The sequence below is a fragment of the Camelus bactrianus genome, chromosome 4 (assembly GCF_048773025.1).
Source record: "Camelus bactrianus isolate YW-2024 breed Bactrian camel chromosome 4, ASM4877302v1, whole genome shotgun sequence".
Taxonomy (NCBI): Eukaryota; Metazoa; Chordata; class Mammalia; order Artiodactyla; family Camelidae; genus Camelus; species Camelus bactrianus.
Window position 1 is genome coordinate 13658914 of NC_133542.1, and position 15983 is coordinate 13674896.

Consider the following 15983-nt stretch of genomic DNA (forward strand, 5'->3'; position numbering starts at 1 on the left):
TTTGGCTCTTGCTTTCCTCCAAAACTGCAGTAAAGCACAGCAGTGGCCACGTTTCTGAACATTGATTTAGTATGTGTTTCATGAAAAACCACTAGGGTAGTCAGCTTTCTGCATGTATTTTCATTGGGGCTTCATAAACCGTTAAGATTGGTAATTAACCCTACTTGACAGATGAGAAGACTGAGACCAGAATGTTAAGTAACTTGTTGAGAATCAAATACAGGAAGTAGATGGCAGAGTAATAGCAAAGGTCAAACCCAGGTTGTCTGCACTCTGCTCAGGGCTCCTTCTGCTGTGCCCATCTTTAGATTTGCCTTAATGGGAGATAGGCACACATATATGTATTGTATATACTATAGTATATAGTTTCTAGTATTATAATATTTATACATTATATACAATATATATGTGCATGTCCATAATTTTGGAAAACAATAAAGCAAGGTGGTCAAATTAAAAGTTGTAATGATAAATTTTGAGAGTAATTATAGTGAATTCTGCTAACAAGCATTTTTAACCTAAGTTCCCTCATAGTTCATAAAAATGGGTCGTATACATAAAAACTCATTAAAAGTTGCTGTTACCAGAAAATGTTACTAAATGTTTTTAACTACTTAACTAAATTGTAATTGATAAAACTCGGATTATGCAGAGATGATAGTTCGAGAAGGAACTTCGTGAACTTGTCATAATGTCTCCACACCCCCAGCCTTACCTTATTGATCCAAATTATAAATTTTACTAGGTTATATCATTATAACCTAGTAAAGGGGTAGTTGACAGTCATACATTAAGATCTGTGTTCTGTTCAGCAAATGTTTGTCACATTGAGTCAGTAATGTGTTCCAGCTACAGCTGATAAAATCTACTGAGCTGCATTCTTTACTTATGTGCATTGTGTCTTATTGGGGTAGGTTTTCTGGCGTGGTTGAAGATGACTTACAGAACACTGAAACCTCAGTCCTCGACGTGCAGGCCTTCTTATTGAACCTGTTCAGCGCTGGCACTGAATCGGACACAGCTTCGAGCATAGTCTCTACATTCTTAAGGTAAAGAGTTAGAGGCTTATACTATTACAGAATTCTGTATGTTAATACGGTGCTCATTATCACTGTGTGTCACTGATGCTTGATTGGCCCTTTGAGACAAGAGAAAGGAGACAAGAATCACTGTCTGTGCTGATGACTTTGCCTGTTGTAAACCAGAAGCTGTGTGAGATAGCTAAAATTTGGCTAGTCAACATCAGAAAGTCCATCATCAGTTGTGATAAAACCAAAATCTTTATTTTGACATTGTTTTTGATCGTTGTCTTTAATATTCAGATGGGAAAGACTAAGTTTATCTACTAGGCTATTTTAGTCATGTACTTGGAGATACTTCCTCACATTAAGTCAAATGGCTCAGACCAAATGGCATGTTTATTTGTCTTGGCATGAGACTTGAACATCTCCCGCTTTATAGGCACCAGGTTAAAGTGATCTGTTCTTGGCTCCATGTTCTAGAACAGGAGTCAGCACACACTGGCCCATGTCAGCCACCTGTTTTTGCAAATATTTTCATTGGATCAGAGCCACCATACCCACTGATGTATGTATTTTCTATAACTGCTTTCCCACTACAATGGCATTGTTGGGTTATAACAGACAGTTTGGCCTGCAAGCCTAAAATGTTACAATTTGGCATTTGAAGAGTTTGGTGGCCAGCCCTGTTCTAGAACAGTGCTTTGCAACAGAACACTCCATTCTATATTTTCACTATCCAGTATGGTAGACACTAGCCATATGTGGCTGTTGGGCATTTAAAGTGTGTCTAATGTGACTGAGAAAATGATTTTTTAATTTTGTTAATTTAAATTTAAATAGCCCTCTGTGGTTGGTGGCTACCACATTGCATGGCACAGCTCTAGAACTCTGGGGACCTTACTAAATGTTTGAGCTGCCTCCAGGATAGGACTTACCTTCCTGCAGGGAAGGGCTAGTTCCTCTTTAGTGCAAGGATACAAGTAAGGCCATTTAATTTTTATAAGTGAATGTCCGCCTCTTTCTGTGTTAAGCTGGTATTCATAGTGTAGATATTTGTTTCAAACAGCACTGTTGTCTCTGTGTGTGACAGATAAAACTAGAATGTGCTTCCACCCAGACCCCATGCAGGTGTGGGAGAAGAGAGTCGGGGAACTAAGTTTTCTGGAAGAAAGGTCTTCACAAGGTCCTCAGCCTCTGAGACATCACCCCTCAAACTCAGTCTCCCTCCATGACTTTCCTATAGGATCCATTCTATTTCACCTGGTTCCCTGAGCAGAAAACTTCAAATCGTCGCATTCCTTTATTCCTTGTGATCAGTCTGTCCAGATTTTCATAGATTTTTCTATTTTTCTATTTCTATCATCACTATTTTATTTGCTTAACACTCAGAAGCCAGTGCCTAGGAGCTGGCTGACTCATTAAGTGAGAATGTAAAGTGTTAATGGACGTGGCGTAGTCGGTGCTGGACATTAAATTTCCAATCCCTCTCTTCTCCTCAGTCTTTAAATGACTCTTGTCCTGAGGCGAATCTTCTGCGGTGCTTTTTCAAAATACAGCTCTTCTAACAAGGAATCCAAACTGGGACCTGACAGCCCAGGCTCTCGGTTATGGGAGGCCTCGCCCCCATATCCACCCTGTTGTGTTTCTTGCTTTGCTAAACCTCAGTGGAAATGGACTCACCTTCTTCCATGTGTAAGCACAGGGCATTTGGATCTAGATGGGACTAATCCTCGTCCACGCTCCCTCCCCAGAGACAGACAAACCACTGAAATGGGACTTGCGCTGGACTGAGGTGTGTCCCCCTTCACTGAGTCACAGGGTGGGAGGAACCTGGCTCACCCTTCACTGCCCACTGCACCCCTCACCCCCGTAATTTTTGGAACCTCTCTGAACTCACGCTGCCCCCTGGTGGTGCTCTTTGGGTAGGAAAGTGGACCTGGAAGTCAGCCTGCTTAAATTTCATTTCTTTCTACTGTACTAACTCAGCTTAGCCAACTTTCTTAACGTCTCAAAACCTCAGCTTCTTTGGCTATAAAAATGGCCAATAAAATACCTACCTCATTAGGTTGCCCTGCGAGTTGTGGTGAGAGAATCCAGGTGAAGTGCTCAGTGACTGGCCTGTCGTGACTGCTCGTGTTACTTGCTTGTGCAGCAGAGTTACTGCTGCTCCAGTTACTGTCGCGGCCGTCGGTATCCTTATTCTGTGCCAAGAGCTTCTAAAGCATTTTTCTCTTTCATTTGACAGTTAATTCATACATCAGTTGCAGACACGACAGTTACGTTTCCTCATCGGCTAGGCTTGCCTCACAAAAGATCCCTGAGGAGCCTGGTGGCTGACTCCCTGCCCAGTCATTCAGGAGGACAGTAAGTGCCTGCTCGTTCCTGACAGACAGCAGGATCCTAAGTCTGACTTGAGTGCATAAATCGGGAGGCTCATGGTGAAGGTCCACTGTTTGAAATGCTTCCCTGGGGGTTCTCTCCCAAGGTAGCGAATCCTAAAGCATCTGACTAAGTAAAAACCATTTCCTGCCCACTGCCTGGTATAGTCTGAGATGTTCCACAGGCATCAAAACAGCAGTGAAGCTGAGAATGGTGACATCATTGTTCAGCAAGTTGCCTGGCCTTTAAATTCATGCATCAAACTTCGGTCGGTGTGGAGATCTAATTTCACTAGAAATTTTGCTGTGTGCCTCTTCGCATATGTGATTTTCATGAAACCTAATGAGATTGTAAAATCAAATGAGTCCAAGTCATCTTACCCAGGGTAAATAGTGTAGGTTGCATTAGAAAATGTACAGTTCAAATGAATAGATTCATTATGCATGTGCTTGCTCTGTACCAGATTAATGTATCTTCCTCCCAGGACTTTTCCTCTTTTTGGTTTTTTGATGAAAAATACCCAACATTAAACAAGTTACTCCAGTACAACAAGTCCAGCCACCAACTACCCTGTTAGTGACGTTGCCGGATGCACGAGATACGTGTCTGGCTTGGACTGGAGGTTACTTACTCTTTACATTCATGCTTACCCATACCGGCCCCTCTTTTGCACAAGATAGAAAAGAAAGTTAATTTTGAGCATGTTAAAATTATGTTATGATTCTACTGTTTCTACAGATGCTTCTCTGATCACGTCATTTACTGTGCAAAATACATATTTTACCTTAGGTCTCTCTCGTTTCAGTCTCTGTTACACACTAACCAACATCATCTTGCAAAGGATCTTTAATTGACTTTATCTGCTGTGGTCAAAATATTCATATCTTAAATTCCCACAAAATTCTATTGTAAAATTTGTAACGTGTTCTCTTGAAACCAATCTTGAACCAGGGACGTAAAAATATTTCACCGAACAACAAAAAATACCCAGTGTGAAACAAAATCTTCTAAAAGTGATAGAATACCCCAGTTCTCTCAGAATAACACAAAGAGAGAAACACAGAATGTTACATACCATTTTAGAAGTGCGGACTGTATGACTTTTCTTAATCTTGGGCATCATTTATTATTTTCACCAGAACAGTAGGCTTGATATCTTGGGTAAATGCCATCTACTTTTTAAAAGCATGTAATCTTGTATCTAAGGCTCCCTTTGTCTAGCGAGGTGTACTGCGTTCTCTAGCATCCTTTATTTCTGGCTTCTTGTCAGATCTGTCACGTTGTGTGGTATCTCCCTGGAAAAGAGGCACCTGGAGAAGGTACTGATGTTCTGCCCAATCATAGCAACGTAGTGACCATGTGACTGAGGACCGGCTACATAGGGAAAGGGAGATGTTTGTGCCTCTAGATTTATGTGAAACCTTTCTAAAGCAACCCAGAGGGGTTGTTCTAGGTGTGAAATAATATCTTAAGTGGCTGGTGCTGATTTTGTTAAAACTCAAGACTTCATTTTGAGACCACCCGTGGGTAACATCGCAGATAGACTTGTCTGTGTCTAACATGTTAGTTTATATTCTATACTGTTTGGAGGTCACAGTTCAAGTGAAAATGCAGCCACCTGCATGGAACTGGTCCTCTGGAAGGTGAAAGATGACCTGAAAGGAAAGAAGTAACCACTTGCTTGAGAATATCGTTTCTGTGTAGGGAGGGTAGTTATCGAGAATATCTTAAGCTGCTGCATGGCTTCAGTGAGTTCTCGGCCTCCACTGCTGGCAGTAGAGTTTGCTCTACAATAACATAAGGTTTCTTGACACTTTCAAAGAGAAGAGGAGAAGGAAAAGCACTGTTGAGGTTTATTTATTACATTTTAAAGGTTCAGTTTCCCCAGTGATTTTCAAAGTTGTGACTGGTAGGTAGAGGCGGGAAGGCATTAGGCTGTTTGGAATTTGACTCATCTTTGTGGGCAGTGGGCCGATGACTGTGGAAGGTGCTTTAAAGTTGAAGTCATGGGTCCATGACTTTCACAAAGGTTGTTTCTCAGGTTACTTCAATTTCTTTTTCTCTGAATACCTAGAACCATTATACTGCTTGGAGTTAAAAACATCATTACCTAACAAGATTGTAACAGTTTCCGTTAGACATAGAAGTAGAGGTTTTCCTCACAAAATATGTGGAAGTGACTGTACACTTTCCAGTGTGCTCTGTTAACATAAAAGTTGTGGTTATTTGGCTGTTGCATAACGTGTCTTTATTCTGGCTGCTGTGCTGTTACTTGATGCTGATTCACATCAACAACTCACCAATTTTTTTTTTTTTTTTAAGGAAGTGTCCTAGAGATCTTAACACTAAATTCGTATCTCCATACCCAGTGCTGGGGTTGTCATTCTTGTAAGCAGTTCTTTCTTTCTTAATTGCTTTTTGATAATGTGAAAACTGGCCTGTGGAGATGACATGACTTGATTCAGTTTGACTGCTTACCTTTGAATAAGTATGATTCTTGAATACTAAGATTAACCAATCGTATGGCCCCTGTGCCAGGAGTGAATCTGTGGCCGTCTGACAGTGGATGGTGAGGATGTGCCCTCAGTCAGCTCACCTCGGCTTGGCTGCCTTGGCATTTTAAATTTACAAGTAAATCTTAAGTATCACTGAATACCTTGTTCTTGCTTCAAGTACTTCCTTAGTCATCTGTCTTATCCTTTACGTGAAGTAAATTCGTAATGATGTAAATTTATCTTAGAGTCAAGAAAGTCAAGCTGTTATATAAAAAGCAGCCGTTATTGTGCATTCCAAAGCCACAGGCAGAATTTGAAGACATTTGCATTTTCAGATCATCCTGTTCTTGTTTGGTTCCATGTACATGCAAACCAAGAATTGTCAGGAGTATTTCCACAACATTTGGGTAAAAAGCAAAAAGGAACTGTTACATACATATATGGACCTATTTTCGGTGTCTCTTCATTCTAGTGTCTACTTAGTTGATGATTAAGGAAATGGTGGCAGCAGTCCTGGTTTTGCTGTGTCTCCAACGAGTATGTTGTGAACAAAGAGCATCTGGGACAAAGACAGTTTCCTGGTCCGTTTCTGATGCATAAAGTCGAGCAGATGGCGGAAGCATGGCACTGGCTGTGGTATGTTGAAACATTAACATTGCAACACAATTTAAAGGGATTCCAGTTCTAAGCCCTCAGTTCACATGGGAACATTACCCAGGGTGCAAGAAAACAGATTAGACAGTAGAACACTTCCGAAAGACACTTCTAATCTTGTGAGCTTGAGCTACGTCTGGTGGAATATATCTATCGACTACTCTCACTACATATTACTGACAAGTTAGAGGATGATAATTTAAAGTGTTTTTCTTTAATTTTAAAAAACTTGGCAATACCTATGAGACGCATTCCCAGACAGAAAGTGGGTAGGCAAGACATTTATTGACTTACTATATATGATCTCAGTGCACCATGTGCCTACAATCAATATAAATGGTAAACTCACAACGGGTCAAAACTAAGACTTTTTACAATGTGCAATACAGGTAGAGATGTTAATTTGATATGCGAAATACCACATGTCTCCCAAATACAACTCCAAGCTTCCTATTTTAATTTCTTAATAAACAAATCCATGTTATCAGAGAAACTAAACCTAAATCCTATGAATTTATCAAACATATTTATACTTCTGTAAAAGTTCTTAGGCTTCTAGGAAGTGAGATTTAAGTCTGTTTTTCAGTGTTCGCATTCTAGACTGACTTGTGAGCTCTGGAAACAAGATAAAGTTGTCAAATTACCGCAGGAAAGTGAAGGAGAAAATTTAGAGATAGAAAAGAAATTCACTTTGGTGGACATTTAAGCGGCTTAAATCCATGTCCTGTTAGAACTCACACATTTCCCATGCTTTTCTCACCTGCTGTCAGGGTCAGGTTTATTAACACTATTTTCTTCTACACAGCACAACATCTTACAGCATTCAGTACACAGGTAAATATCAGAACTGTCTAGGACAATAAGGAGTTACGCACTACACTATCTGTACTCACACCTGGAAAGTCTACATTTTTAGAAAAATATATTATTGTATATGAAACCACAAACAGGGATTCTGATTCTGGCACATTCTTACTCAAAACAGTCCTATATATACAGTCCTACCAGAGTCAGAGTGTACTAAAGATTGACACATAGGGCTCTTAAGCTGAAAGTCCCAGACAGATGGCAATATATACACACATCCATATTCTCTGCTACCTCTTGACGGAGGCTTGCTTACTTGGCATCAAGACATCAAGGGTCTCATGCTGGTGAAGGAGAAACAGAATGTACAGATGGTCTGTCCTAGGCTGCTTCTTCAGCAGAACAGTCGATTCCTGCGTAGGTAAACTTCTCATAAAGCGTGGTATTCACGTAGGTCTAGAAGACAAGAGTGGTTCAGAGAAACAGGCTGCCTTGCCTTGGTCCTGCCTCCGCTGGGGGTAGTTACAGTCCTACTCCCATTTCCTTGGCGTGTTTCAACTCAACTACAGATACTTGGGGGATATATTTCTGTCCTCAATCCCTGTGTTGTATTTGACAGCTTTCTTCCTGAAAAGCATTCCTGGACTTCTACAAGTAAGATTGCTTCCTCTCACTTTCCTGTCTCCTGGCTTCTCTTTCTCATTCTCTCACTGTTCCCTCCTGACATACGCCACGTCCTCGAAGCCCCGCCCCTGACTGTTTCTCAGCTTCACACCTGCTGCCGCCTCTTGTGTGATCTCACCCACATTGCTCAGGTGTGATGACTTCCAAAATCTATTTCCCTAACCTAGATTTATCTTTTGAACCTCAGATCTCTATAGCCAACTAGAAATTTTTGCAGAATTTGACCCTCCCCATAGTAACCTGGAGACCATGCTCTGCTGTTTACCTGCTGTTTGTCCCAGGGCAAGTCACCTTCACCCCTGAGTCTGTTTCTTCATCTATAAAACTGAGAGGTCAGGGTGTATGACTGCCAAGATTTAAGATTCCTTCTAGCTCAAATAAGCAGTTCTGTATGTTTTTCTAATGTGTGACTGTATCTTATACAGAAATCTTACCTACTACCAAATTGTAGATTCCTTAAAGTCGGGGGCCACATCTTTTATGTCCTTATAAAACCTAGGGTGGTGCCCAGAAGAATGTGTTGACTTTTATCAATTATCATATTAACCACAATGGGCACATGAGGAATTCCAAAGAAAGAACCTTTGCTTTGAACTCTGTACTCACCTTCCGTTCTTCTAACATCCTGTTTAAGGACACCAATATCTGGGCAAATGAAGGCCTTTCATAAGGCTTCTCCCGCCAGCACTGTCTCATGAGGTCATACCTTTGTAAACAAAGAGTGAAAGGGTTAAGTTATGACTGTGCTTCACTCCTGGGCACAGCTGGGTGGAGAGAGTCACCCAGCGCACAGTCATAACACTCAGCCAGCAGAAGACAAGACCACTGCACCGAGGAAGTTTCTGTGAGGCCTCCACCTCCCCATCCAAGTCCCCTTCTCCCAGTAGCTCCAGCACCTATGGTGGGTACCATTCCCACAGGATCGTGGTCTCGGCTCTTCTGATCATCTGAAAGGAAGTGAGTTTTGGGTCTAGGACAGCATAGCCCTCAGACTACCCCACCTCTCAAAATTTAAGTGTTTCATTTAAAAAGAATGGTTCCATACTCAAGTTTGCAAATTGTACCTAATGCATCTCCCGCTTAGGCACTGGTACAATAAAAATCTCCAGAAGTCATTCCATTAAAAACAAACAAAAAACCTTTTAAACCAGATTTAACATGGAAGCTTCCCAAACATAACTGGCCACGGACCTTTCCCCTCATGTCACTTACTGACATCTTGCACGTTCCCTGAGCATAGTCTAGGAAGCACTGGTCTGAGACAGCTGTGGCCAGAACTACTTACATTAGTAAGATGGGTTTCCTGGGATCCACCCTAGACCTACAGCAGCATCATGTCTGGGAGGGGGGCTCAAGATGTCACATGCTGAACAAATGCCTCGGGGGAACCTCTTGTGCACAGAAGGCCCTCAAGCCTTGGCCTGGGGTGTTAGAGATTCTAGAACAGTTTGTACTGAGAAGTTTCATAATGGCTGAAAATATCACTCCTGAGGGAAGGAATCTCAAAAGGTGGAATTATAGGAACTTGGTCCAGTGATGGTTCAAAGTACATCCAGCTTTTCCCAGGATAGTCTAGGTCTATAATCTTGTACCAGGAATATAATAGCATTCATTTTCACTCTTAGAAGTGGCTCGGTTTGGACTATGAATCATCCGCTCAGCCTAGAGCCTCATACTCTTTAAATCCTGCCAGGTAGGCAGCATGTACATCAGCTAGTTCTGGGAATGGCCATCTCACTGAGGTTAACCATTTTTTCCCTCCGAATAATTCTTACTCCTGGAAAAAAAATCCTTCCAGGAGCAAGATTTTATAAAGAAAATTCTATATCTTCCTCAATGTACCAGCTCTGAAATCTCTATCCCCAGAGTTAGTCTTAAAGCTTCATACATTTATTCAGGGATAACTTCATGAATTTATGCAGATCTTTCCTGCATTTGTTGCCCTGTCTCATTTCAACTGTAAGGGTCAACCAAGAATCTTACCTTAAATTCCTCCTGGATTTCTCCTGGAAAGCTCTCATCCTGTGTCCATTGCACAACAGTCTTAGTTTCAAGAACCCCCTTGTTTCTGGCTATCTAGGATCTCCGTGTGTGTGTGTGTACATGCAGGTAAACATCTATGTGTATGTATCAGATAACTCCTCCATTAGAGTCAGTCTGAGAAACTGGCAGGGAAGGTTAAGCTAAAATGGCCCTCAGTGAGGCCCGACTTACACCTCGTCGTCACAGTTCAGGGGCTTCTCCAGTCTGTAGCCCTGGGGCAGCTTCTCATAGAGTTCCGCACACGTCATCCCACAGTAAGGGGTGCCACCTGGAAGACAGAAAACAGTGCACCCTAAGACTGGGAGAAAGATGGGGAGTGTCAAGGGGTGATGGGCACCCACCGCACGTTGAAGCTGGACTTAGGCTACAGACCGCACTGCAGTGCGGCCGCTCCTTCAGTGCAGAGATGCACCCGAGGCCCCTTACTTCCTGTGCTAGTCCTCTTCCCAAGGCTGTCTACACACGGCAGGTTTGCTGCACCAATGGGACGCCTCTTTTCCCTAATTGGAAGTCTTTATGTTATGCAATTCCTATTTTATTTGTTGCAGTCACTGTCCCAATTTTTATTATAAAAGCAATACATGTTAAATGGGAAATAGCAAAAAGAAAAACACTTTTTTTACCCTTCTGTGCAGTCCTTCCAATTTTTTTAAATGTGTAATATTTATAAAACAGATTACAGTGTACATGAAATGGTTTGTGACATGCATATGCTATTACATAAAAGACCTTTGAAAATGTGACTTTTCATAGCAGCATAATTTACCATTTTCAAGTTGTAGAAGTAAACGTGTGATGACTTTGCCATCAGTGCACGAGCAGAGACTACTTCTAATAAAGTTCATGGCCACCAGGTTATTAATATTAAGTATGACATTAGACACTGGGCTTTCAGAAAGAGAACCATGGAAATAAACACACTCATACATAGAAACCTGTAAGGTTCTTTTTCCCAGTGGCATCTGGTGGCACTGTGCACAAATGCTGCCCGTGGAAGGACACAGTGAAGGAGCCCGGGAGGACCCATTCCCTTTGCCTGGAGTCTTACCTGGCAGGTAACCATGGATACTCACCTAAGCTAACAATCTCCCAAAGTAACACTCCATAGGACCACCTGCAGAAGGACAAAAGAAATCAGTCCTCAGCAAACATGTTGGTCAGTTTTCTGCCCCAAAAGCCAGGGTGACGGACCCTTTGTCAGAAAAGGAAAAGTTAAATGTCTGCTTCCCAGAATAGGGCCCTGCACACAGCATGTGTTTATCTCCTCTTTGGCCAACAGAAGGATTACGACAGGGAAACAGCGTTAGCTCCCCAGAGCCCCCCATCACTTGAGGGAGAGATTGCGAGGTGGGACTATGATGAGATTCTAAGCTGGATAGATCTGAGTCATATCCCACCTCTGCCCTCTGATACTCGAGTGACCTGGGACAAGTTACTGAAACTCTTGAGGCCTCGTAGTGTATTCTTCCAAAAGTTAGGACACCAACATCTGCCTCAAAGTTATGCAGAGACGACGTGAGACAATATATAAAGGCACACCGAGACGACACTGTAGTCCCCAGACCCCTCCCTCCCACCGTCAGGTAGAAGCAAACCCCCCTGGAAGAGTCACCTCAGCTCTCTGGGCCTCAGATTTTCCTCTCCATCCCAACCCCTCATTCCACTGCCAACCTGAGACTTGTCACCCAGGCTGCAAGCAGAGATGGTCCCCACTGTCTGGTCTGCCTTCTGTCCCTGCCACCTGTGACCCCCAGCAGCTGTTCGGGGCCACCTTCTGTGACTGAGGTCCTGTGTGCTGAGGTCAGTCTGGAAGTGGAGCCACGGGAGGGCCAGTACCCACCTTGCTCCCCTGGGGATGAAGGGGTCACCACCTGCAGTCTCTCCTGGGCTTGTGGATTAGCTTAGCTCTGCAGAGGGATATAATATTCCTGCTTCTCTTTAAAACCTCGGTCCAATGTCTATTTTTCTGAGAAAAAAAAAATCCCTCAGCCATGAGAGGCTTACTTACACGTCACTGTTGGTTGTGTACACGCTGTAATTTAGTGACTCGATCGCCATCCAGCGCACGGGGAGCCTTCCCTGGAGAGAACAAAGTGAGATGTCTCTTAGGTGGGACAGGGCCCCCTCCCAAGGCTCGCAGCTGGCCCACGTCCAGTCCACAGGAGGGTCCACGCACAGAAGGGATGGCATTTGTGCGTGTCCTACCCACAAGTGTGCTTTCAAATTCAAAGATCTACAAATAGTGTAAGTCCCACTCACCTCAAGGGGTCCCTACAACAGTTTAATATAAAGAAAAATAATACTGCGCTGGAGGAGGGATAAATTAGGAATTTGGGATTTGCAGACACACATTACTACATATAAAATAGATAAACAATAAGGTCCTACTGTATAGCACAGGGAACTATATTCAATATCTTGCAATAACCTATAATGATAAAGAATGTGAAAAAGAACATTTATATGTGTAACTGAATCACTTTGTTGTACACCAGAAACTAACACAACTGGTAAATCAACTATACTGCAATAAAAAAAGAAAAATAATGATATGTGTTCACGTGTGTGTGTCATTGTGGGTGTCCATTCGGTAATCGTTCATTTATTCACTTTGTGGCTCTCAGAGGCACTCAGAGGTTTGAAAGGAGAGACAGGCAGAGAAACTGAAAATTAAACTGGAGTGTGGAAAAGGCTAAGTTGGTGTGAGGAGACCAAGTGTGGCTGGAGGAGTTGGTGGCAGATTTCCCGGAGCAGGGGACATAGGAACTGGGTTCTCTAAGATGGGTGAGTGCCCTCTGAAGGATAGGGGAGAAAAGAGCATTTCAGGCCAGAGGGAAGAGGGTGCAGCTATATGAGTAGAGGAGTTAATGCCTCTACCCTATGCCACTTACACTGGATTTGGAGACGAGGAGAGCCCCTGACCCACCCTCTGGGTGCCAGTACCTGACTCCCTCCAGGGAGTCTGCATTTCTTGGCTTATTGAGTCTAGGCTGGGAAAAATTAGATGTGGAGTGGACAATGTGAAGTTTGACTTCTGAGTTCTAGTCTTAGTTTCCTCAAATTCTGTTCGAATTTGGGCTCCCTTCCTCTCCAACCCACCCCAGGAATATATGAACCCGACTGAGAGAGGGACCCCTCCCTCCCAGGGATCTGTCCAGACTCTTAACATTAGCCAGTGGGTGGAGGCAAAATCAGGAGTATTGAGAGGACCTTTCTCAGTCCCCCTCAAAACCAGAGCAGACAATCCCAGACCACCTTCCATGAGACCAGCCCTGGCCCATGTCCCAAGGAGTATTCCCGAACATGCAATTTTCTCCCAATTCTTTGCTAATTGGCAGTATTTTGAAGCTCTTTCTGACCATAAATCCTAAATGGTTGTCCTGTACTTGAAGGTTCAAGCATAAAAGCATCCTTCCTCACACCTCCACTTTCACTGTTCTCCTCGACGTCCATGCCCCGCCCCCTTCTCTCTCTCTCCACCGCACCCCCATGTCCCACCCATTATTCTCTCTTCTCCTTCATGGCTAACGAATGGAAAGAGTTTCTACATTTTCTGTTTTGGCTTTGCTCTCATTTACTTCCATCCCACTGGCTTCTGACCTCACACCTCCTAATTCCTGATTTCTATGTGCACTTTTTCATTGTTTTCTTATTTGACCTCTAGTGGCTCTACCCACTTGTGTCTGTCCCTATCGCTATCACCTTGGCTCAGGCCACCATCACCTCCCGCCTAATGTTAACCACTTCTCCCCGATCTCCTGCCTCTTAGTTTCCCTCCCTAATCACCTGTTCACTCGCTACCATCAGAACAGTCAGTCTAAATGGCAAACCCAACCATGTAGCTCCTTTCCTTAAAATTCTTTAATAGCCGTATTGTCCACAAGATCCCAAATCCTTACCTGAGTCCCCAAATGCTTAGCTGGCATCCAAAGCTCTCGAAGACCTTATCTCCACCTCCTCCTCCAACCTTGAATTTTTATTCTCCCTCTTTTCTGCATCACACTCCAACTGTATTGAATTACTTAATCCCCAAAGGTTCCATGCTGCCTTTTGCCTCTCATTTTTTATACATACAGCATCTACCAGCTCATCCACTGCATTCTCACATCTCCAATATCCACTTAACATTTCCTGTATGTTCAGTGTGCTTCCTGTGCGTTCCCATGGCGCCTGTACTTTCTTCACTCTCAGCCCTTTTTGACCCTTACAACTGTTCATTATGTGTCTGTGAGCTCTTTGCAGGAGAAGACTGTGTCTGAATTGTATTATCCCAAAACCTAGCACAACATTGTAGTTGAAACATTGTAGTAATAAGCCATGGATACACGACTGGATGTTGCTAAAAACCCCAAATCGCTTAAGTACATTTGTTTGCAACACATTGAGTTAGAATCGCCTGGGGGACTTGAAAAACAAACAAACAAAAAAACCTGCTACAGGAGCCCCTCCCAAGAATAATTGAATTAGATTATCTAAGCAGCATTTGTATTTTTTTTTTAAAGTTCTCCAGATGATTCTGAGGCACCATGAGAGATGAAAATCTCTGATTTAAATAGGCCACAGAGGGTAGCCACTCTGCCCTCTGGTGGTGTCTTGCCACACTGCACCCATCTTGCAGGGAGCTTGCTTCTCTCCCATTCCTTCTTTTCTTCCCCTGCCCTCACCCTGTTCCTTTCCTCCCCAGAACCCATGCTGCCACTGAACACTTTAACCTTCCACAGGGAGGTAGACTTGAGCCCCAACCAGTGCTCTGCCCCTCTAAGCATTCTTCCTAAGCTCCCCAAGATACAGAAATCCCTGCCCTTTAAGAAATGCCAAACAATCCAAACTTAGCCTTGGGGAACCAAGAAAAGCATCCAAATAAAATGTGTGGATCATGGGGCTAAGCTGTGTTAATTTCTCCTCCCCCTCATCTGGGGCACCACATCCCCCAAACATCAGAGTGAAGGAAGGAGAGGGATTTTGTGATGGAGATAAGAGATTCCTGGTAGCCCAGGAGGAGTGGGGAGAGCTGGAGTAGATGGTTGAGCAGTGGGTCCTGCTTCTTTAAGACCAGCCCAGCTCCTTCCCAGAGAAGTCTTCTATGAGCAGGGAAAATCTTAAAAGCTTATGGGAAAAAAATGTATGGCCTAGAAAGCAGCCCTCAGAGGCACCTATGGGCTTCCAAGAGTGTTACGATTGTAAGTATCCAAGTCCAGGCAGCACGGTGGTCTCTAAGAACCAAAGGAGACCCACTTCAAACCCCTATCAAAAAAGGGAGTGGAAAGTCCCAAAATGGTTAAGTTCACTGTGATTATAACTATGTAACAGTGTGTATGCTTACGGAAGGTAGTAAGTAAAAAATAACTAAGTAGTGTCAAGCGAGTAAACTGTGGGTCATTTCCTTTTCAAAACATTCTTGAATTTTGTTTCTGTGTTATCTTGTCAGTAAATAAATATATTAAAGGGAGAGGCAACCTGAGTTTGAGGATAAATCCAGAAAACTGAGCCTTGCTAGGAGGCAATTTGGTCCCCATAAAAGTAACAGGACCCTTCATATCTTAGGAGAACTGGAGGCACCCCAGGAAAGTTGAGCCCAGGTAGTGTTTATCCCGTCTAGCTAAGGCCAGTGGAGTGGACCTCTGCAACAGGTGCCAAGACTACAGGGTGTGCCACCTCGAGGCCCTGCCTTGCCCACCTGCTCAGGGAAAGCACAGGGAGGTGGCATGTTGTCAGCACAGCACGAAGGTCTGGGGATGTAGCATTTCCAGGACTGTATGATTCCAGGGTGGACAACAATAGCAAAATGAGTCCAGCTTCTCTCTTCTTCTAACACTGTGCTGACGTTCTCACAGGATCTTGTACTTAGAGACAAAATATTACTGCTTGGAAGACTTGGCAGCATCAGGCAAAAGTGGAC

At 43.3% G+C, this 15983-nt stretch overlaps 2 protein-coding genes across 15 annotated transcripts in view; one reads left to right on the forward strand and one right to left on the reverse strand.

Annotated features, from left to right (window-relative positions):
- The window catches only part of LOC123617686 (putative exonuclease GOR), an 80606-nt gene that overhangs the window by 5962 nt on the left and 58661 nt on the right, over positions 1-15983 (forward strand). For 5 of the 12 annotated variants that reach the window (XR_012506321.1, XR_006725866.2, XR_006725867.2 and 2 more), the window contains exons 5-6: positions 915-1049; positions 6369-6532. Coding sequence is in view for 2 of the 12 variants with exons in the window: in XM_045518763.2 (XP_045374719.2) it covers positions 915-1049; positions 6369-6390 (157 nt within the window). In the remaining 10 variants the exon portion in view is untranslated. Of the gene's footprint in view, positions 1-914; positions 1054-3267; positions 4190-5723; positions 5790-6368; positions 7284-15983 lie in introns of those variants that run through there. The other 7 variants (XR_012506324.1, XR_012506323.1, XR_012506322.1 and 4 more) reach the window with 6 other exon arrangements.
- The window catches only part of TEK (TEK receptor tyrosine kinase), a 90456-nt gene continuing 81288 nt past the window's right edge, over positions 6816-15983 (reverse strand). For all 3 annotated transcript variants that reach the window (XM_045518754.2, XM_010957893.3, XM_074361477.1), the window contains exons 19-23: positions 12093-12163; positions 11158-11198; positions 10256-10352; positions 8648-8747; positions 6816-7813 (exon numbers count right to left, since the gene is read on the reverse strand). In XM_045518754.2, coding sequence (XP_045374710.1) covers positions 7739-7813; positions 8648-8747; positions 10256-10352; positions 11158-11198; positions 12093-12163 — 384 coding nt within the window. In that variant the 3' untranslated portion in view covers positions 6816-7738. The remainder of the gene's footprint in view (positions 7814-8647; positions 8748-10255; positions 10353-11157; positions 11199-12092; positions 12164-15983) is intronic.